The 24,398-nt window shown below is 38.6% G+C and overlaps 1 protein-coding gene across 2 annotated transcripts in view; it reads left to right on the top strand.

Moving 5' to 3' along the window:
* SVEP1 (sushi, von Willebrand factor type A, EGF and pentraxin domain containing 1) overlaps positions 1-24,398 on the top strand; it is a 201,326-nt gene that overhangs the window by 81,104 nt on the left and 95,824 nt on the right. For both annotated transcript variants that reach the window (XM_053908172.1, XM_019454226.2), the window contains exons 8-17: positions 2,169-2,287; positions 5,220-5,349; positions 8,249-8,356; positions 9,337-9,468; positions 10,561-10,755; positions 14,322-14,443; positions 16,336-16,444; positions 20,521-20,685; positions 21,246-21,479; positions 23,367-23,528. In XM_053908172.1, coding sequence (XP_053764147.1) covers positions 2,169-2,287; positions 5,220-5,349; positions 8,249-8,356; positions 9,337-9,468; positions 10,561-10,755; positions 14,322-14,443; positions 16,336-16,444; positions 20,521-20,685; positions 21,246-21,479; positions 23,367-23,528 — 1,476 coding nt within the window. The remainder of the gene's footprint in view (positions 1-2,168; positions 2,288-5,219; positions 5,350-8,248; positions 8,357-9,336; positions 9,469-10,560; positions 10,756-14,321; positions 14,444-16,335; positions 16,445-20,520; positions 20,686-21,245; positions 21,480-23,366; positions 23,529-24,398) is intronic.

The following is a 24,398-nucleotide window of genomic DNA, read 5'->3' as shown; positions in this document are numbered from 1 at the left end:
ATTCTTATACACTAATAATGAAGCAACAGAAAGACAAATAAAGAAACTGATCCCATTCACAATTGCACCAAGAAGCATAAAATACCTAGGAATAAATCTAACCAAAGATGTACAAGATCTGTATGCTGAAAACTATAGAAAGCTTATGAGGGAAATTGAAGAAGATATAAAGAAATGGGAAAACATTCCATGCTCATGGATTGGAAGAATAAATATTGTTAAAATGTCAATACTACCCAAAGCAATCTACACATTCAATGTAATCCCAATCAAAATTGCACCAGCATTCTTCTCGAAGCTAGAACAAGCAATCCTAAAATTTGTATGGAACCACAAAAGACCCCGAATAGCCAAAGTGGTAGTGAAGAAGACCAAAGCAGGAGGCATCACAATCCCAGACTTTAGCCTCTGCTACAAACCTGTAATTATCAAGACAGTATGGTATTGGCACAAAAACAAGCGAGAAAGTCTTAAATGAGTTTCCAGAGAGGAAAGAGAAATTGCACAGAAGAAACAAGAACCAGACTTACATTATACTTCTCATTTCCAGCTATAAATGCCAGAAGGCAATACAACAATGTCCAAAGAATACAGAAATAAAATGGATATAAACTTTCAATCCCAAATCCAGTTAAAGTATTAGTCAAGTATGAATAAAAGTCAGCTACTCTTTTAGATTTTCAGAGTCAATATGTTAATGCATATTTGTGGGGAAAAAGTGTCCAAGGATAAGCTCCCTCTAGGAAAAAAAGAAAATATAAATTGTATGAAGTTTCAAAGAAACAAGAAGAGACACAGATTGTATCAACTCGGATATATTCACCTGCAACTTACAGAAGACCTAATTTAACATAACATAAAATAAGGGATTTTTTATATTGTATATTCAGAATTTAGCTCTACAGTGACTGATGTGGATTATGTTTATGTTACCAGCTCTAACTCAGTATTTGTAACATAGAGTTTCACACTGCAAAAAATACATTGGCTTTAATTTCTTGTTTTGACAGTTCATGTTAGCACCGCTAATTAATTCTACTTGACAGCCTTGTTTTCAAGTGTGGTTCTTTCCTGCCACAGTCAACATTTAGTTTTTGTTTGTTTCTTTTTTGTTAATTTTTAAAATATTTATTTATATTTGAAAGAGAGAGAGAGAGAGAGACAGAGACAGACAGACAGATAGAATGCAAGCAGGGAAGGGGCAGAGAGGGAGTCATAGAATCAGAAGCAGGCTCTGGGCTGTTAGCACAGAGTCCGACACAGGGCTCGAACTCACAAACCACAAGATCGTGACCTGAGCCACAGTGGGCGTTTAACCGAATGAGCCACCCAGGCGCCCCAGGTTTTTTTGATTGTTTCTTTATTTCATTCAAAAAGTATCTATCAGGCTTCTAGTGTGTGCCAGGCACTATGTAACACAATGGGACAAGAGATACCCTAGCCTTCAAAGAATTTGAATTCTGTTGGAGGAGAAACTCAGTTTCCTGATGGCAAGTTGTCTGGTCAGAAAGGACAGAAGGCTGTGGGGGCCCCTTTGGAGGGAGCACTTCCTGAGGAGATTGTGTCTAATCTGTGAGCTAAAAGACAAATAGGAGTTATCTAAGTAAAACAGGAAGAGGGCACTGACTCAGGCACAGAGAAGAACATGGGCAAAGGCTCAGGTGCAGGAAAGACCACAGGGTTTCCATGGGAATGAGACTATCCAGCATGGAGAGTGAGTTCCAGTAGGGGAACCGTAAGAGATGAAGCTAAGAGGTCAGCAGGTTCCAGTTCAGGAAGGGCCTCATAAGCCATGCTGAAGGCAGTTGTACATTCCAAATTAATCTGGAATTGGGGTGTAAAAAATGAGTCACGAGTGCCTGGAGGGCTCAGTCACTTGAGCCACTGACTCTTGGTTTTGGCTAAGGTCATGATCGCATGGGTCATGAGATCTAGCCCCGCATTGGGGCTAGACAACTGGGGCTACTCTATGCTGACCGTACGGAGCCTGCTTGGGTTTCTCTCGCCCTCTCTCTCTCTTTGCCCCATCCCCACTGGCGTTCTCTCCTCTCTCAAAATAAATAAACAAAAACATGAGTCACAGAGTATTCATATATTTTTGCCTCTTTCCTAAATGACTTAGAATTACATATCAATCTATATATTGATTTGTGCATTTTCTGAGTCAGATGTGGAGGCCCCTCAGATCAGCTGTCCCAAGGACATAGAGGCGAAGACCCAGGAACAGCAAGACTCCGCCAATATCACTTGGCAAATCCCCACAGCTAACGACAACTCTGGGGAAAAGGTAAGGTTTGTGCAAATATTTGCATCCTTTTCAAGTGGATTCTTAATGCGCTGCAAATATGTGCGATATTCAAGATTTACTAATACCCTCATGATAGTACTTTCTGTATAAACTCTACTCATAAATATTAACGCCTCATTGGATAAAAGAATGATTCACCTTGAATTTTTAGCTAGAAATCAGAAAAAAAACCTCTAAAACGGAAACTTTTATTCCGTGGACTTGTTGTATTGTATATCCACTAAGATTACTTGACTAAAAATTCTTTGCCTCTTACTAGGCTCCAGTGATCTTTTAAGAAAAAGAAGATATGGAAGCGATCTTAATTCCTATTTATGAACATATCTTTTAAAATATGAGCCCCAAACGACTGCATATTGGCCAAGCTGAAGGAGATTTCAGTGTTTTTAATTCAGCATTTTCTAACACAGTATTTTATTCAGAATACAATATTTTAATATTATATATACAGTAGCTTGAGATAATTATCCATCAGATGTTGGAAAAGAAACTAATTTATGATTTAACTCCCCTTGAACCTGTACTGTTAGTATTCACATACGTGAAGATACTTTTATGGTACATTGTTTTCACAGCTGCATATAAATATGTACAAATCATGGCAGACAGGATATACTGGGGTGGGGCCCACAACACACACACAAAACTGTTCTGATAGTTGTGTTAAATATACTTATAATCAAGGTAACTTAAAAAAATTAACTATGGGTTACATTCTCAGGATTGATTGATTGATAGAAAGTGTGTGTGTATGTGTGTGTGTGTTGTGTAAAACCAGCTTCTTTTTTTGTGTGGGGGGAGGGTATTTTTTTAATGTTTTATTTTTTCTAAATGTTTATTTATTTATTTTTGAGAGAGGCAGAGAGAGAGGGAGACAGAGAATCCCAAGCAGGCTCTTCACTGTCAGCACAGAGCCTGATGCAGGGCTCGAACCCACACATTGTGAGCTGAAGTCGAGTCGGATGCTTAACCAACTGAGCCACCCAGACACCCCTATTTTTTTATTTTTGTTTACTTTACGTTATTTACTGAGTGCAGTATTGGTTTCAGGAGTAGAATTTAGTGATTCATCAATTATATACAACACCCAGTGCTCATCATAACAAGAGACCTCCTTTTTCTTTCCTTCTTTTTTTTTTTTTTTTTTTGTGCAAGAGAGGGCACAAGTGAGCAAAGGGCAGAGAGAGAGGGGGAGAGAGAGAGAGGGAGAGAGAGAGAGAGAGAATCCTACAAGGGGCAGAGAGAGAGAGGGAGAGAAAGAAGCAGGACTCACCCAAAGCAGAGCTCAAGCTCATCCGAAGCAAGGCTCGAACTCAGGAACCATGAGTTCATGATCTGAGCTGAAGTCAGATGCTTAACCAACTGAGCCACCCAGGCACAAGTGCCCTCCTTAAAACCCATCACACATCCAGCAGATTTATTTATTTTATAAATGGAAGTTTGTACCCTAACCCTTTGCCCATTTCACCACCCCCACCCCTACCCCCATCCCCTCCTCTGACAACCACCATCTCTTCTCTGTATCTATGCGTTTGCTTTTTTGTTTTCTTAGAGTCTGCATTAAATGAGATCCTATGGTATTTTAGGTAACTAAAGACAAGGTAACTTTTACATGTGAATTTAAAAGTGCAAATGTGACATCTAGTAGGTGATGTAAGTGTTGAACGATCAGTCCGTCATGTGTGGTTTTTACTTTTCACTAAAGGGCCCATGAAAACATGCATGCATTGTTGTTACCTTCATCATGATCGTCATCAAGCTCTAAGAAGAGCACAGGGACACATTTCAGGATCTAATGAGAAGTCACACTAAATGCAGCACCTGTGTGTTGAAATATTTTTAACGGTGCAATTGAAAAGACCAGGGTATTTGACTACAAAAGTATTTCTAAATTTGCATTTTTAAAATTTTCTAAATTAAAAGACAAATAGCAAACTTGAAAAAAAAATGCTTTGAAAGTGTCAAAAGTGAAGAATATGTATTACCTGACATGTTCATGTTATGTTATCTTATAACATAATTTTCAAAGGGACTAAGAAGGCAAGCATATCACTCAAAAAGAAAAGAACAGGGGTGCCTCGGTGTCTTAGTAGGTTAAGCATCCCACTCTTCATTTTGGCTCAGGTCGTGATCTCTCAAAATAAATAAACTTAAAAAAAAAAAGGAATGACTATGTCCATATTTCCATATCATGCAAACATGTGAGATTTTAATCTCGGTATAAGGCATTAAGAAACTGTGAGTTAAAACAACAACCTGGTGTCATATTTTTGAGTTACCAAAAAGTAATAGTATTTAATATAGGTCAGAGAACTTAGAGTGGGAACTTTCACATTGACTCTCAAATACTGACAAATGGGAATGCAAATTACTACCTTGTTTTGGGAAAGGAATTTTGTATTATCTATCGATACATTGTTAATGACTTCTGGTTAGTAATTCTGTTCTGGAAATGTATTATAAAGACATAATAAAAATATTTTAGAATTACCTGTTCAAAACTGTTCACCCCAGTATTGTTTGGTATAGTAAAATTTGGGACCAATTTAAATGTCCTTCAATAGACTTTTTTAAATTACCATATATTTATTCTATAGAAAATTACAGAGACATTTAATCTTGAATTCTAAAGACTACGTAACAGAATAAAGAGTGTTTTAAGATATTATGTTTAAAAAACAAAGAATAATATTCCATGTGTATGTCAGCTGCACAAACTATGTAAATAGTAGTCTGGAAAGAAACATACTAAAAGGCTGTGTCTGATTTTTTTTTCCGTTTCACTACATATATGAAATATTGATTGTGCCATTTTAAATTTTATTTTCCCTAATAATATTTAAATATAAGAAGAGTAAATACACTGTCAGTATTAACCTTAACTTTCAAAATATTTATTTATCTCTACAAGGTATCCATCCATGTTCATCCAGCTTTCACCCCACCTTACCTCTTCCCAATTGGAGATGTTGCTATCACCTATACAGCCGTTGACCTATCCAGCAACCAAGCCAGCTGCACTTTCCACGTCAAGGTTGTCGGTAAGTCACAAAATTGCTTGAGTAGGATTGCGAAAATAATCCAGTAGTCCAAGGGCTTGGCTTCTCCTTTATCTTCAACAACTCCCTCCCCCCGATTCTCCCGGCTGGCTTTGAAACCTGCCCATGCCACTCCCTCTTTGAAACCTACATCCTCTTTAACCATTGCTGCCTCTCTTCGATTTCTTCCAATATGAGCCTTTGGAAAAGTTCCCAGTAATTGTCATCTGTTTTGTCTCCACGGCCATTTATATTCAAAGTCACTCAAGTGACTCTCGTCCCCTTCACTCACATACAAACTACTTTCATCAGAGGCATCACTGGTCTCTAGAGTTATTTCTACTGCACACTTTTTTGTTCTTATATTACATAATCTTTCCTTAGATTTTATCACCTTAGATTTTATTAACCACACACTCCTTATCGAAACTGTCTCCTTCCCTAGCTTATCTGACAACAATCTGTCTTGGTTCCACAACCTGTTTTTCTCATTTCTCCTTCTTTATCTCTTTCCTACATGGCTTCTCTTCCTCAGACCGGCTCTCAAATGTGGATCATCCCCAAGGTTCCAGCCTTAGCCTTCTTTTCTTTCTTTCTGTCTGTCTCTCTCTCTCTCTCTCTCTAGTTTTTCTGGTGATTTTGTTAACTGACAACTTCCAGAATTCAATCTGAAGCTTAGATCTATTTTCTGAAATTCAAACCAATATATAGAACTGCCTATTCAACATTCCCAGGTAAATGTCTTACAGGCATTTCAGACTCACCCAAACCTAGTATATTTCTTAGCTCAGAATGGCACAACCAACCACCTACCTACCATGCAAAAATCCCTCACTCCTCTCCTTCCATCACCAACATTCAATTATTTCTCAAGTTCTTCTGGTTTCATCTACATATTGTTTCAGAAATCTGCCCTAGTCTCTTCACCCTCACAACCGCTGCTGTAGATCAGTCCTTATTTTGGATGGGGTGCTGGTTTATTTCTTAGTCTTCCAATTGCTCTTTGTACTTTCAATCAAGTCAGTAGATATTCAATAGATACCAGGTACCCACCACCAAGAGGTAATATGTGGAGAAATAGGATATGTAGCAGCCTGTAGTGGTCAAGAGCACAGACTCTGAACCCAATCTGCTTCATCCAAAAGTAGCATATAGGGTTATTGTAAGGCTTTTAATTAGTTAAAATATATAAACCACTCGAACTAGTGCCTAACTCACATTAAGTTCTGTATAAGCATATTGACATTTAGCAATATTCACCTCATATATTTTAATCTGTTTGTTTAAAATTTTAACACAACAAGTTCATTTTATGTTAAGAATTTTACATAACTTCTTGAAATAACTAATGTATAGTCAGACTGGCTCCTGACCCTAGAAATGATAGGTTTTGGTAGAAGTGCATAGAAAGAGACTCAAGTGAAAATCCGTCTAATTCATTTCAGAGTGCTTAGGTATTTTAAATGCTTTCTCACTTGTTTTAAGCCTGAACTTGGCCAGCCATATGTAAAAGATGCTAGATTCATTTTTTGTGGTGCTATGATCTTAAACATGGCATTGTGGTTCAAGCATTTGCCAAGTTTCAATGTTTCGCCATGAAGAGTCAGCACAGTGAAATGTAAAATATGTACTCAAGGGTCTGACTAGACACTAGCTCAGTTTTCATAAGTGTGAAAGAGAGAGGTGACCTGGGAAAGACGAGGAAGCGGGAGAAGGTGAGAGAAAGGGAGACGAGGAGAGAGGGAGGGAAGAGAGAGAGAGAAAGATAAGAGACAGAGAAAATATTCTAAAGCCTGCATTTTCTTGTTTCCTCAGATGACAGGGTGTGGGTGTCTTATCGATAAATGAGAGGAGGCAGGAGTGCTTTGGCTTAGCTTTCCAGGGAATACTGCCTCACTTGCTTTGAAATAGGCTTTCTCTCTCTCCTTTGGACACCACGCCTCCGCTGGTACCTCCCATTCTTTTGACAGTAATTGACTGAGTCTTAGCACCCTCTCGTACCTGCAGTTCGACTTTAAAATATTCGTCTAGAATCAGATAAGTGTAGAAAATCTTGGAAAGAACCGATTTGCAATGTCTTTGGGAAAATAGTAAATACCACCAGATTCTTCAGTTTAACTGTAAATTGACTCGATTGAGTCACTCTTCAAGCGCACAGACCTCCACTGAGCATTTTTTTCACTTTTTTCTTTGTTCAGCAAGTTTTTCGGAGCCTGTGTGACAGGCCAGGTGCTATGCTATGCAGTGGAAACCTAACTGTGAGCAAGAGAGACTTCGTCACTGGTCCCCAGAGTTTATGGTCTAGAAAAGGAGCCAAACCAAAGGTGCTAGACCAATGAAATGACAAGCATGAGGAAAAGAGAAAATGGAATTTATTCATAAGACGTAGTGTAAAACAGAAATCTCTACATTCTCACAGATACAGCTCATTTAATTTCCGAGTGTGTGTTTTCATAGATCATGTAAAGAAACACCCTGGTCTGGATGCCTGCGGTTGCAATTTTCTAGCTTAGTGACCTCAGATGAGTCCCTTTATTTGCGTACTCTGAGATTTGGTCATTTCACTCCTCCCACTTCTCTGGGAAGGTTCTCTTCACTTCCTGGCCGCATCCAGAATTGCCTTTGATACCACTGTGCATAGGGTATTTTAGATTTTAGACACCTTTCTAGATACATTTCTTCTTCAACAGGCAGAGGGAAGTATAGCAAGAACCAGCTCTCTCTCCTGCCTTGAGACAAGGGATAACCAACTCTCATTGTCAAAGGAGCTCCAGGGCCAGCCTTGTGCTCACAAGGTCAAGGCTCTCTGCCAGCACAAGTAGACTTCAGTTCTCTTATGCAAACCTCCTCGTCATTTTTGAATATCAGTTGTGACTTCTTTGTCTGCTTTCCTGTCTTTTAGACGTGGAACCGCCTAGCATAGACTGGTGCAGATCCCCACCTCCGATTCAGGTCTCGGAGAAGGAGCATGCTGCAACCTGGGATGAGCCTCAGTTCTCAGACAACTCAGGTGCGAGCCCAGGGATTTTGTGGTCAGCATGGTAACACTGAATTATGTTTCCTTTTTAAAAGCTTTTTTAAAACGTTTATTTTTGAGCGAAAGTGAGAGAGAGGGTGGGGGGAGGGACAGGGAGCGAGGGGGCCAGAGGATCCAAAGCGGGCTCTGTGCTGATAGCTCTATGCTCCATCTGGGTCTTGAACTCCTGAACCATGAGATCATGATCTGAGCTAAAGTTGGACGCTTAAGCACCTGAGACCCGCAGGCACCCCTTAAAAGCTTTTGAAAGGATAAAAGAAATGAAAAGCAAATTACATCTTGTCTAAGTGGTATGAATAATCACATAAGGTAATATGTTGTAATCTAGGATAATTACATGTCATTTAATATTATTAATCTTACCCATTCTTTAGGTTCCCTGCCTTCATTCAGTATTTAGCGGACATTTATTAAACCTGTACTAGGAGGACTTGAAGATTTCTATAAATTCACTGAATCTCTAAGCTTATATTATGCCTGAAGGCATAAACTATGCATTTTATTCGTATCTTTAGTACAGTTTATGTATTCACGCTCATTTCTTAAACATATGCCCCCGAAATGATAAAAGTTCATAGGACAGCAGAAAAAAAAAAAGAGCAAACACAACTGAATTTCATGTTAGAGGTTTCACTAACGCCCAGTAAATAATAATAAAAAATGCAAATTATATAGATGGCTTAATTAAGTTTCTCCAGGGTCCCAACAGACTGACCCATTCGAGGAAAATCACCGATTCAGCAAGAATGCCTTAATCTAACGAACCTTTTGAGTCTGCTACTTCTGCGTTATAGCGTAACATCGTTTGTTTCTCACTAGTGGCCAAATCAACATAAGTTGCGTGCCCATCTGGTTTGCATAAATAGAAAATGAAAATTCAAATCAAAAAAAGTAAGAAGTAAAGTGACTGCAGGCCAGTCACCCCACAACTAGATCCCTTCTTTCCCTTCTAGGGGCTGTATTGATCATCACCAGAAGCCATACACCAGGAGACCTTTTCCCTCATGGGGAGACTATAGTGCAATATACAGCCACGGACCCCTCGGGCAATAACAGAACATGTGACATCCACGTTGTCATAAAAGGTATTCTCTTCTCAAGCCTCGAAAAATCTGGTTGACCTTTGTTACGTTTAATTGCTATGTTTTATGGCAGAAAATAGGCTGTGTGAAGCAGATTTGTAAATTTAGAATACTGACAGATTTTATTTACGTTTCCGATTATTATTGCTTCACCTGACGGTAGGTAGAAATATTTTCTTCCAGGGTAGTCTTTTTCAGTTTATTTTTTTTTTAACCTTTATTTCTTTATTTTGAGAGAAACAGAGACAGTGTGAGTGGGGGAGGGGCAGAGAGTGAGGAAGAGAGAGAGAGAGAAAGGGAGAAAGAATCCCAAGCAGGCTTGGTGTTGCCATCACAGAGCCCAACGCAGGGCTCGAAGTCACGGAACCATGAGATCATGACCCGAGCTGAAACCAAGAGGTGCACGCTTAACCGACTGAGCCACCCAGGCACCTCTTCCAAGGTAGTCTTTAATTAACGCTTCGTTAACATTTGCCCTAAAGGTACAAAATATTATGGTCACAATTCTCCTTCAAATAACTGAGGAGACAGGTTCTGAAGATGTACTTGCTACGTAATGTTATCTACTTTTCTCTCTTATTAAAGGAATGCCACAAACAGCAACCCCAACTCAGAAATAACTTTTAGCATTTCATAAAATTTGCACAGCCTCTAATTCTTTTTTATTTTTTTATTTTTTTAACGTTTATTTATTTTTGAGACAGAGACAGAGCATGAACAGGGGAGGGTCAGAGAGAGAGGGAGACACAGAATCTGAAACAGGCTCCAGGCTCTGAGCTGTCAGCACAGAGCCCGACGCGGGGCTTGAACTCACAGACCGTGAGATCATGACCTGAGCCGAAGTCGGCTGCTTAACCGACCAAGCCACCCAGGCGCCCCTGCACAGCCTCTAATTCTGATTCCACATAGGTACAGCTTTTCAACTGTGTCCACCTCGGAACCAAAAAGTGTCCGTTGTCACAAGGATTTATGGTAAAAGTTTTTCTAGGAAGAGTGGTGGAAAGGGAATTCTTTTCAAACATCACCTTAAACTCATGGAATTTAATTTATATTGTTTATACCACTGTATATAAATAGTGTAATTTTTTTATACAGGTTCTCCCTGTGAAGTTCCATTCACACCAATAAATGGGGATTTTATATGCACTAAAGATAGTGCTGGAGTTAACTGCACATTAAGTTGCTTGGAAGGCTATGATTTCACAGAAGGGTCTACTGAGAATTATTACTGTGCTTATGAAGATGGCATATGGAGGCCGCCATATTCCACTGAATGGCCAGACTGTGCTAGTAAGTTTTCATTTTTTTTTCTGGATTCCTTTCATATATGTGAGTATGTGTTTGGGTGTGTGTACATTTTTTTAATGTTTATTTATTTTGAAAGAGAAAGAAAGAGGCAGAGAGAGAGGGAGACAGAGAATCCCAAGCAGGCTCCGCACTGTCAGCACAGAGCCTGACACAGGGTTCCATCTCACGAACTGTAAGATCATGACCTGAACCGAAATCATGAGTTGAACACGTAACCAAATGCACCTAGACACTTAACCAGGCACCCCTGGGTGTGTGCACATTTCTGACCATTAAAGAGGAAAACTGCCTTACAATAGGGATTAGGAAAAAATGGTGCCATGAATTTGAAATGTCTGTGGATAAGAGAAATGTTCATCCCTTGATTTAAAATGTTAGCCCCCCCAGAGACTGGTTATTGGTTGAATTGCTACAGGACAAGATTCAGTTTAAAGCAAAACCATCTTGGCCCTCTTATTGTTATTTATCAGAAATACCTGAAGAGACTTACTGTTCTTGATCTATAAACTTGAACTTAAAGTATAACCTTATAGTCTGCAGAAGAGCTTATATTTAAAGTAAGGTCCCACCAACAATGAAGCAACAGAAAGAGAAGTCAAGGAATCGATCCCATTTACAGCTGCACAAAAAACCATAAAATACCTAGGAATAAATGTAACCAAAGAGGTGAAAAGTCTGTACACTGAAAACTAGAGAAAGCTTATGAAAGAAATTGAAGAAGATACAAAAAAAATGGAGAAAGATTCCATGCTCCTGGATAGGAAGAACAAATATTGTTAAAATGTCAATACTACCCAAAGCAATCTACATATTCAATGCAATCCCTATCAAAATAACACCAGTGTTCTTCACAGAGCTAGAACAAATAATCCAAAAATTTGTATGGAACCAGAAAAGACCCCGAATAGCCAAAGCAATCTTGAAAAAGAAAACCAAAGCAGGAGGCATCACAATCCCAGACTTCAAGCTCTACTACAAAGCTGTAATCATCAATACAGTATGGTACTGCCACAAGAACAGACACTCAGATCAATGGAACAGAATAGAGAACCCAGAAATGGACCCACAAACGTATGGGCAACTAATCTTTGACAAAGCGGGAAAGAATATCCAATGGAATAAAGACAGTCTCTTCAGCAAGTGGTGCTGGGAAAACTGGACAGCGACATGCAGAAGAATGAACCTGGGCCACTTTCTTACATCATACACAAAAATAAACTCAAAGTGGATGAAAGACCTCAATGTAAGACAGGAAGCCATCAAAATCCTCGAGGAGAAAGCAGACAAAAACATCTTTGATTTTGGCCATAGCAACTTCTTACTCAACACGTCTCCGGAGGCAAGGGAAACAAAAACAAAAATGAACTACTGGGACCTCATCAAAATAAAAAGCTTCTGCACGGCAAAGGAAATAATCAGCAAAACTAAAAGGCAACTGACAGAATGGGGGAGAAGATATTTGCAAATGACATATCAGATAAAGGGTTAGTATACAAAATCTATAAAGAACTTATCAAACTCAACACCCAGAAAACAATCCAGTGAAGAAATGGGCAAAAGACATGAATAGACACTTCTCCAAAGAAGATATCCAGATGGCCAACCAACACATGAAAAAATGCTCAACATCACTCATCATCAGGGAAATACAAATCAAAACCACAATGAGATGCCACCTTACACCTGTCAGAATGGCTAACATTAACAACTCAGGCAACAACAGATGTTGGCAAGGATGCGGAGAAAGAGGATCTCTTTTGCATTGTTGGTAGGAATGCAAGCTGGTGCAGCCACTCTGGAGAACAGTGTGGGGGTTCCTCAAAAAACTGAAAATAGAACTACCCTGCGACCCAGCAATTGCACTACTAGGCAATTATCCAAGGGATACAGGTGTGCTGTTTCGAAGGGACACCTGCACCCCCATGTTTATAGCAGCACTATCAACAATAGCCAAAGTATGGAAAGAGCCCAAATGTCCATGGATGAATGAATGAATAAAGAAGATGTGGTATACACACACACATACACACACACACACACACACACACACACACACACACACACACACACAATATGGAGTATTACTCGGCAATCAAAAAGAATGAAATCTTGCCATTTGCAACTACGTGGATGGAAGTGGAGGGTATTATGCTAGGTGAAATTAGTCAGAGAAAGACAAAAATCATGATTTCACTCCTATGAGGACTTTAAGAGACAAAACAGATGAACATAAGGGAAGCGAAGCAAAAATAATATAAAAACAGGGAGGGGAACAAAACATAAGAGACTCTTAAATATGGAGAACAAACAGAGGGTTACTGGAGAGGTTGTGGGAGGGGGGATGGGCTAAATGGGTAAGGGGCACTAAGGAATCTACTCCTGAAATCGTTGTTGCACTATACGCTAACTAATTTGGATGTAAATTTAAAAACATAAAAAATAAAACAAGTTAAAAAAATAAAGTAAGATCCAACATGTGTGATAGAATGAAAGATCAGTCACATTCTCTTTAGATCTGATTTAGACTTAGAGCTATTCTATAATCTTAAATATGTGTATTGGTATAAAAATAACCAATATCTTTGTCTAGTGTAAATATTCTTTGGAATTAATAGTTGATCCAGTACCATAGATGGAGTTTAAATGCCAGTGTCTTGGAGAAAGGGTAAAGCCCGCTTACTTGAGCTATTTTTCTCCCCAAATGAAGGAAGTAATTAGAAGCAGTATCATTCACCTCTATCACAGATTTAGACAGTAGGATTTAAAAAAATTTTTTTTTAACGTTTATTTATTTTTGAGACAGAGAGAGACAGAGCATGAACAGGGGAGGGTCAGAGAGAGAGGAAGACACAGAATCTGAAACAGGCTCCAGACTCTGAGTAATCAGCACAGAGCCCGACGCGGGGCTCGAACTAACAGACCCTGAGATCATGACCTGAGCCGAAGTCGGACGCTTAACCGACCAAGCCACCCAGGTGCCCCTAGACAGTAGGATTTTAATGCTGATACTATTAGGAGGCGTTGTCTCTGAATATTTGGAGACATCTTGCTAAGTCTAACCCTGCAAGCTTTTGATCCAAGGAGAAATTCTCTGTGGAAATTATACTTTCAAGGAATATGATTGCACATAATATTTAGAAAAATTTCAGTGTCTATTGGTTAAAAGTGTAATATAAACATATATGATACAAATTTATATAAACATAAAAGATATCTTTGACCCAGGCAGGATTTTTCAGAAATTCCCAGAAATATAATTTAAAAATTTTTACGTCTCTTTTTCCCTTAAATACTCATTTTCTTAACGTGGTTGTAAGCTAAAGAATAATTTATCAAAGCAAACTCATCACTGGGTAATTCGGTACAGTGCTGCTTGGCTCGTGGTTTATAATGCCTAGAAACTTTTCCTAACTGTCATCTCCTGTTTTTGTAACGATCCCACAAATTGTTTTAGAATTAAAATACTAAGTTACCATTACTCCAAAGACAATTAAATCTTTGGGTTGGAACACCAGCTAAGTGAAACTGTTTTCTCTAACATTTTCCAGTAAAACGTTTTGCAAATCATGGGTTCAAGTCCTTTGAGATGCTGTACAAAGCAACTCGTTGTGATGATACAGATCTGTTGAAGAAGTTTTCTGAAGCATTTGAGATTACCCTGGGGAAAATGGTATGTCAGCAGTATTGTCTGTCATATTTTAAAGGATACCGTTGAGCGTTTTCGTCGTGTCTCAGGGTAACCTGCCACTGGAATTCCTTGTCCTGATGATTTCCCTCCTCTATGTAATCCAGACTTTTCCCTCATATTTGGAATTGGTCATAGGTTTTGGACGTCTGGAATGAATTATAAGTGAATCTTTATTAAAACATTTTGAACTTTTTAAAACATTCTGAGTCAGAAAGCCAGAGAAGCGTGGGGTCCATGTGGTTTGAAAATGTCTGCTTTGTTATTTAAAGTATGACAAAAATGCCATTGTAGGCTGTATTTATTTTAGGATGGGATAATTGAACACTGAAAGGGCTTTCTTTTTCATGCATTTTTGTTGAGGATTCTCTCAATGTTTACAGGAAAGCAAAACAATGTATTTAACTTGTGTTGAGCATCTCAAAGGCAGGAAACGTGTTCTATACGTATTTGAATCCCTAATGGAGTAGGCAGCTTAGATTTGGGATAGATTCTAAGAGTGGAATTGGTGGTAGTAGATTTGATGTACAGTGTGAGAGAAAGAGGGGAGTCAAGGAGGCAGAGTGCCCAGGAACACGGACGCACGAATGGGTATACATGGCTGGAAGTGTGTCAGAGGATCTTTTCTGATGTCTCTTATTTTCTCAGTGAACAACGATGCAGAATGATCAGCTGAGAGAATAAGGATGGGAAGGAGTTGTTGAGGTTTGGAAAGAGAGGTGATGGTACCAAATGATTTTCTAGAAAGGCACAAATGAATGTGCTAAAGAAAGGTGCTAGGATTGGCCAGAAGCAGGTGTGTGTTTTCTTTCAAGCTGTAATCAACCATGTGGGTGGGTGCATGTGTGGACAAAGCAGAGCAATCAGTTTAGGGTTAAGGGTTCTGCAGACAAACAAGTGAAGAAGGGTGCGTGTGAGAGAGTAATTCAGGAATAATTCATAATAAGGAGGTGAAGAGACATCAGGCTGAGAGACGGTGAAGAGATGGAGGGGTCAACGGATTATAAATCTGATGAAGTCAAAGAATTCCAAGAGGAGGAGAGGGTGCAGTTACCGGGCATGATGAGGTCTGAGGGTATGGCTATGAGAGCAGGTGACAAAGTAAGGCTGGAAGACATGAGGAGAAAGAGAAAAAGGAAGTGAGAAGCCAAGGTGAAGGAAGGATTAGCTGGATGGATACAGAAATCCCCAACAATTATAGCAGGGAGAGTTACTGGATGTTCTTAGAAGGAGGGGGTGATGCAGAATGGGGAAAAGCTGTTGGTAGCGGCCACATGGAGAGGCCATCTACTATACCATGAGCTTCAGGACTGTGAGGCTCTAAGGAGGGGTGAGGGAGCATGATCTGGAAACAGCAGGGAAGAGTGAGGAAGATACTTCCTCCACCTCTATGCCCACAGTTTGAGGAAGCTAGAAAGTGAGATGCCGTTGAGAGCAAAGGTAAAAGGAACAGAAAGAAAGGAGATGAAAAAAATAATAGGAGATTCGCTGATTACTGGCTGTGAGTTCCAAAGGGCAGAGGAAGGTTCTGAGGACTTGGAGATGGGTGGGAGATAAAGTCAGAGGAAAGGGATCTAAAGAGCCATATGGGGTAAAAGATCAGAGACAAGAGATATGCCAGGAGTTCTGGGCTTCTGGGGATCAGTGATATAAACAGAGACAAAAAGGCATGAAAATAATTGTGGTGATTCACAGACACGGGAGGCTGTAAGGGGCGGGGCCTGGAGGAGGACCAGGAGTCTGTCCAGGAACATGCAGGGCTCTAGCCCTCTCCTCTCTCCTGTGGATAGAATTGTGAAGGTCAGGGGAAAGAAGGGCTTATCCAAAGCACACAGAGATGTGATTTACATTTTATACTTTTCATTATTTATTTGCAGGTCCCATCATTTTGTAGTGATGCTGATGACATTGACTGCAGATTGGAGGACCTGACCAAGAAATACTGCCTTGAATATAATTATGACTATGAAAATGGCTTTGCAATTGGTAATTATATTATGTAGTGTCAGTAGTTTGCAAGACTGATCTGCAAAATAAACTAATTCCAGGAGAGTGGGGCAAATTAGAAAAATTAACTTTTTTTAAGCCACAAAACTCTTGAAGTGATAAAAAGAAGAATAAGTCACATTATGATTGTGATAGTTTAATATTTATGTGATAGGATAGTACTAAAGCAGTTTTTATATGGCATTCAATTAAAATTGCAATTAAGCCGTGAATTTAAAACAGTTACACATGTAAAATGCTCCGATTCCTCACCAAGAATATGTTAAGACTCAATCTGTTCAGGTCGGATATACCTTCTGGTTGAATTTTGATATTTTCTGCATGGCATCTCTAAACATTTTTATTAAGGTCATCCCTAAGTCTGGTGTGTGATTTTTTGCTGGCGTATCTGGCCATTTTGCTTACTGCCTTAATATTCCTGGGAGATTTTAGTAGTCACTCTTGGGTCTTTCATTAGCAAAATCATCAACCTTTCCAGTAATTATATTTCTGATTTTTATCGCATTGTTATAAAACTGCCGAACACTTCCAGAATACTGTTTTTAAAAATAATAGTGATAACAAAATAGTGTCATGGTTAAGCACCATGGACTCTAACACCAACTTCTTACATCCAAATTCTGGCTCTACCACGTGCTAGCTTGTGGTCTTGAGCAAATTTGTACTCTGTGCCTTACTTAGTCTTCTCACCTATAAAATAGGTATATAAGAATTCTAAACTCATAGGGCCATTCTCAGGATAAATTGAGTAAACACAGGTACAAATAAAGTCCTTAGAAGGTTATCTGAGACAATATTAGTTGACATTACAGCAGACATCCTTTTTGTTTCTCGCACTAATCACATGTATCGTATTTTTAGTGACTTAGCATGAAGAGTGATGTTGACCTTTGCTTTATACTTTTTCAATTTTAGAAATATTATTTTGCATATATGTTTATTGCAAAAATTTGAAAACTGACAAAACCCAAAGAATGAAATAAAGATAATCCACATAAATAATCCTGTAAATAATTCCATTAATGTACTAATATATGTATATATGATATACTAATGTATATGTATACACACATATAACTGTACATGTATGTGTGTATATGTGTATATGTGCCCATATTATTTTATTAACCTGAATTTTTAGTTAACATTTTATTGAGGACATTTTTCCTTTATTAAATATTATACTTCAATTTTAGGGGCCACATATTATTATTTAATCAATCAATTGCTGTAACTTAGGTAAACAACTTCTGGTTGGTAGACTTTGGGTTTCTCTCCATTTGAACTATTATATAAAACTTCTCAGCGAAAATTTCGGACATTAAAGTTTTAGGTAGAAAAACATGAAGTGGCATTGGTAGTGGCATGACTAGAGTAACAGGCCTCTTCTGCCACACGTGACCCAGGTTTCCCCTCCCACGTTACTGAGGTAGATTATTGAGGGTTTAGGGATACACACAGAGAGAATCACTTGCCGTCGGAAGACTTTGAGATAGGCAATGTTTGTCATCCAATAAGGATCAAAATAACAGTTGTCTAGATTCAGACATGGACAGATGGTACCACTGATCCTAAGAGATAAGCCTTCATCCTTGAATGCCTTTACAATGGAGAGTCCCAAGATTAGCATAGTATTTATTTAAAAAAAAAAAAACATTGTAATTTTTAAAGAGAGAGAGAAAAGAGCATGAGTGGGGAAGGGACAGAGAGAGGGAAACACAGAATCTTAAGCAGCTCCAAGCTCTGAGCGGTCAGCACAGAGACCCACACGGGGCTCAAACTCACAGGCCGCGAGATCATGACCTGAGCTGAAGTCAGACGCTTAACCAACTGAGCCACCCAGGCGCCCCAAGATTAGCATAATTTTTCTAACAACTTGATGAGTCATAATGTATGAAAAATATACTATATATATATATATAAAGTATATATATATATATACTTTTTATATATATATATACTTTATATATATATATATACTTTATATATATATATACTTTATATATATATATACTTTATATATATATATATATACTTTATATATATATATATACTTTATATATATAAATGGTTTGACCTCATGATAGTCTTATAATTCAAATGAAAACTAAAATGAGATGCCATTTTCAACCTGTCAGATTAACAAATTCAAATAAGAATCGTAACACCCAATCTTGGCAAGGGTATAAGGAAAAAAAAAGCATACTCACATATTGAACACAGAGGAGAAATTGGAGGACAATGGACAATATGTGTCAAAAGGATTAAAAACACTCAAGCCTGACATTCTCCTTCTAAGAATATTCCTCAAGGTAAAAATCATGCCAATGTGCAAAGATGTACTCCATTTCATAAATTCTAAGGTGTACATTTTTCCTCTGAACATCTCTGAAATTGGAATATGTCTTCTCAATAATGGTGCTTACACTGTATGAAATCCTATATGCACAAGGATGTTCAAAATTTTAAAATAACCTAAAAGTCTGAAAACAGAAACCTGGTTATTTTTTGGTATATAGACATAGAAGAGAATATTATGAAAACATTTGACACAGAAATGCCATAATATACCATTGATAAAATTAGAAAAAGATTACTAAATAATATACACATAGTATAATCTTTTATGTTTATATCTATTCCACTGTTACACATATCTGTATGCATAAATGTGTATGTGTGGGTTTATATATCCATAGAAGAAAATCTTGCCTAAAATGCTATAGTTGTTACTTCTATGTGGTGGAATTATAGATAATTTACACATTTTTTTTTTGGTCTTACTCATCTGTTTTCCTATAATGCCTACCTAATACTTGTGGGAAAAACACTTAAGTGAAAAACAAAGTTATTTACAAAATTATTTATCGTAGACAATTTTAATAGCCCAAAACAAGTTAAACAAAAAAATTTTTAAGCAGCTTATTTTATTTAAAAATCTATTTTAAATTTTATTTAAAATTTTTAAACAGCCTACTTAGGTGGACAGGCCTGTATAAATATAATTTGATATTTATAATTTTTTAATATTTATTTATTTTTGAGAGAGAGACAGAGCATGAGTGGGGGAGAGCAGAGAGAGAGAGAGGGACACACAGACTGCGAAGCAGGTTCCAGGCTCCGAGCTGTCAGCACGGAGCCCGACGTGGGGCTCGAACTCACAAGCTGTGAGATCATGACCTGAGCCGAAGTCGGACGCCCAACCGACTGAGCCACCCAGGCACCCCAATATAATTTGGTATTTAAAGCACATAAGTAAGCAACAACAATATACTCAGGCCAATATTCGCATCATTTACTGGGGTTTTAGAGTGAGTCAAATACTGAGCTAGATGGTTTATGTATATTGTCTCAGTTATCCCCCAGACCTGTGCGGTAAGAATAGTGACCTCAGTTTATAAAAGGAGAAAGTGTGGTTCAGAGAGATGAAAGTAATTTGATGAGGACTGTACACCCTCACATTATGCATTCAGAAGCTACAATCTGAATCCATGCAGGGAATCTAAAGATCTCAAGTCTCCATGTCACATCCTCCAGCGTGGTTGCATCACGTTTAACTTACATGCTATCTTCAGAAACTGACCCCACTCTAAAGTATGATGCAGCTATCTTGAATAATCCCCACAAAAGGAAACCTGCTCATGTGCATTAAGTTCGTAAAGCTGATATTAACGTTTTTTAAAAGAATGGAACAAACCCTGAAGGGAAATGGGAATTTATTAAAATTCTGCACCCACATCCTATTTACCTCTAAAGCTGAAGTAATTAACTATTAGCTCAAAGATAGAATGGCTTACGGGCATAGGTAGCTCCACTGAGACTTTTCTTTCTTCTTTTTGGTGTAATTCTTTGGTAATCTAAATTTAAAGTGATGTGCCTAAAAATTATAAAATTATAGATGAAAACTATGAGGTTCTAGAAGAAACCTGTATTCAGTTCATTATGGACAATTTAAGAAATAATCAAGGGCGATCTGACTTGTGGCTTAACATTAAAATCTAAATGCTGCTAAAGAGGCAACTGTAGAATCTTGTTTCTCTGCCCCAACTGTCTAGGGCCTGGTGGCTGGGGCGCGGCTAATAGGTTGGATTACTCTTATGATGATTTCTTGGACTCCGTGCAAGAAACACCCTCAGGTGCCAGCAAAGCCAGATCTTCACGAATGAAAAGAAGCGCCCCGTTATCTAACCACAAAATTAAGTTAATTTTTAACATCACAGGTAAGGATAGACTGTCTATTTGAAAAAACAATAGTGTGGGGAAGTCTTGAAACCTATTTCAAGTGTGGAAACCTTGAAAATAGGTGTGGAAACCTATTTTGCAAATTTTCCATGTCTTATCATTCTTAGGAAATAATCCTGGAACCCAAAACTAGGGACAGCACAGTCCCCTAAATTTTGTCATTCTTTTCAATTTAATATCACAGATACATTTTATGATTCTCGCAGCAACAAGTGGCCTTCTTTGTATTCATTTTGACATGACACACTGAGGCATGTTTTTAAAAAGCAAGAGCTTGCAGAAATTTAACATGCTACATGGGAGAACTTCATAAAAACAATCTAGATCCAGCATATAATAGAAGGATTTAAACAAATTGCATTGTTCCTAATATTGTCCACGTACTAGTTGTTCAGTAAGTAGTGACTGAGTTTGAGTTTATCTTTCCTGGAAGATTGTAAATATGCCATTTCTTCTTGCTGAAGAACTAACTACAAACAGTTTCCTGAAACACCGTGTGTGCCGTGTTATGTTTTATTTCATCTTGTTTTTATCTCAGCTAGTGTGCCATTACCCAGTGAAAGAAATGATACCCTTGAACTGGAAAATCAGCAACGACTCATTATGACTTTGGAAACCATTACAAATCAACTGAAAAGGATCCTCAATGAGGAGCCCATGTATTCCTTTCAGCTTGAAACTGACATGCTTGTAGCCGAGAGCAATTCGTTGGAGACTGAAAAGGCTTTCCTTTTCTGCAGACCAGGCTCAGTGCTGAGAGGGCGGATGTGTGGTAAGACTTTTCCCTGCAATACAAAGTACCTGGCGCATAGTGGGTCAGATGAGATGCACAGAGCTGTTTTACAACTATACAGGGATACTGAAATGAAACATTTCGCTATTGCTGTGTGGTCCTTACTACTATTCTGTCTGAGGAGTCTAAGTAACCACTGTTGTTCAGGACAAGAAAACTATTTCACGTATGGGACTCAGATCCTTAGAGTTCACAGCTTTCAACAACATCTCCAGTAATAATAATAACGAATACTTTTGGGCCATTTCCATAGGCTGGCTGAGCACCTCTCGTGTTTAATTCTGTTTACCAATTCTGCGAAGTGCTATTATCATTAAGCACATTTTACGGATGGCAAAACTGAAGCCAGAGAGAGAGGCTAGGCACTTAGTAAGTCTTACCCCTTAAGACAGTAAGTGGTGTAGCTAAGATTCCCACCCAGGTAGCCAATGCCAAGTTCGCATGGCATAAAACCAGCCATTTGAAAGTGTACAAGTTCATTGGTATTTAGTACATTCGTGATGTTGTTCAGCCATCACTGCTACCAAAATATTTTCATCACCTCCAAAGAAGATCTCATAACCATTAAGTAGCCATCCCTCATTCTCCTTACCCCCAGCCCCTTAATTTCTAACCCCGACTGCCACAGTCTGGATCAATTCCAGCCTGTTTCCCGTGTAAGCCGATTGTTTATAGATACTGGAAACTCCTCTAACCAGGTTCTGTACACTCAACTGGACCAAATGACATGAGTCTGGTGCCAGTCTCTCTGTAGGCATGGGATCTTGCCTCCTGGATGGAAAACCTTCCTCAGCAGTTTTTATTGCTTTTCCCAGAGCTCAGTTGGGTGATCAATTCAGCCCAGCAAAAGCACACTAAAGCGGTCATTCTGAGCCTGCTCTTGTTTCCTCCCTACCTTGTGAATAAAAATTAGAAATCACCTTGACCAGTGTTCTGCATTTCTCAGTGTGGTCTTGAGACGGCCTGTAGCAGCAGCATCTGAAGTGCTTATCAAAATGCATCTTGACTCAGGTCCTGTCCCAGATCTAATACATCTGACACTTTGGGGGCAGAGCCTTGGACTCTGAATTTTTAGTGAGTTCCCAGGTAATTCTTACAGACTTTAACATCAGAATCCTCTAGGTGCTAATTTCAAATATCCTCTCTGTGCAAATACTAAGTTTGCAAGCAGCCTTTTAGTGGGCTTAACATTCCACTGTGGTCTCAGAAATCCTGAGTCACATCAAGTCTGCCAAGTAGTAGACCAGATCTCCAAGGAAGGAAGGTCCTGACATTGGCCTGTTTCCTGGGAACCCTTGAGTCTGAGGATGCCTCGGACTTGCCTTCAGTGGACAGTAATTCCTGTAGGCAGAGACAGGGGTCTGCTTAACTCATCTCTTTTACTCTCACAGCCTTTTCCTGGTTTTGTTTCTAGAAATGATGCTGCAATGGACAAGCAGTCCATTTCATAAGGGAGCCATTCAGAGCAACAGCTAAGGAACTGTTTTTCAGATCTTGAAGCCTCAAATTAACCTAAATGTGCGTTGTTTTATCCTTTTCTTTCAGCAGCCTTTTCTTTGTTAGCTCTGTGTTTCCCGGGATGATCTTCTTTAATCCACACTTTAAAGCCCCTATCATGGAAGCCTGAAGCTTGGGCAATAAGAATTTGCATTTTCTTAAACAAAAAAGAATCTACTCTTGGTTTCTAGAAATACATTTCTGGAAGGTTTATCTTGTGAGTAAACCTCTGACAATAAGATTTAACACATAAACAGTAGTACTTGGAAGCGTGCTTAATTATTTTCGTGCCTTAGGAAAAAAGAACCCAAATATGTTCCATTTTTCTAGTTTACTGTATTCAGTGTTTCCTGTTTGTTTTCTTTTCAGTCAATTGCCCTTTGGGAACCTATTATTCCCTGAAGCATTCTGTCTGTGAAAGCTGCTTCACGGGATCCTATCAAGATGAAGAAGGGCAACTTGAGTGCAAACTCTGTCCAGCAGGGACTTACACTGAATATCCCCATTCTAGAAGCAGCTCAGAATGCAAAGGTAATGGCTTAGTGCACATTTTGACCAGAAGCCTGAATTTGATCTCCAGTTATGAAGTCTCAATGGCAGATAGGATTATTTTTGTCTTTCGATTTTCAATTTTTATCTTAATGTTTCCCTCACTTTAAAGAAGTCTATTTTTTTCCCCTTTGGAACATTTTATTGCTCTAAGTCAAATTCCACTGTCAATAATTCGAATCCACATTTATCAAATAACTCAGATTTTTTTTAGTGAATCTCACATTAATTGGTGGCAAGGACTTCCATAACACTTAGCAATCATATTAGAATGATACTTGATATGAGATCAACTCTCCATTTACTTGGAAATTAATGACTATAGGTACAGATGCATGTATTCTTTCTGGTAAAGTATCTCAAGATTTTATAAAAACATTTTATTGTGATTCTCAATAAACATTCCTGATGGGAATGTTCTCTTTCATGGTTAAAGTTATAATAAGCTACACCTAGAAGAAGGAATTTCAGACCTGCACCCCTCACTGTTGTTGCAAATGCAGATGTGGTTGCTGAATGACAAATATAAACGTGAGAGTTGCGCTAGGTGATTAGAAGTGCTAAAAACATTAGCAGTGCTGGAAATGAGCATCATTTAGAGGACGAAGGCAGAAGGAATGGATGGTGTACTTGGGGGTTGAGGATTCTGGCCCTACCACAAAGCCACTGCTTTGAATCTTAGAAAGTTGCTTAATCTCTCTGGGCTTCTTGCTAAGACTACTTTTATTCTCTGCTCTGCCAGCCCTCAGATGGGGTCTGTAGGTAGGAGGGCAGAAGAGGGCCAGTTCTCAGAGCCATGAAGTTACCACTGTAATTATGAGGTTCTAGCCCAATTCGAGGTTTTGTTTTCTG

This window comes from Panthera pardus, unplaced genomic scaffold (assembly GCF_024362965.1).
Source record: "Panthera pardus isolate Hobbes unplaced genomic scaffold, ASM2436296v1 HiC_scaffold_20, whole genome shotgun sequence".
Classification (NCBI taxonomy): Eukaryota; Metazoa; Chordata; class Mammalia; order Carnivora; family Felidae; genus Panthera; species Panthera pardus.
Note: the sequence above shows the minus strand (reverse complement) of the source record. Positions and strands in the feature narration are given on the sequence as shown.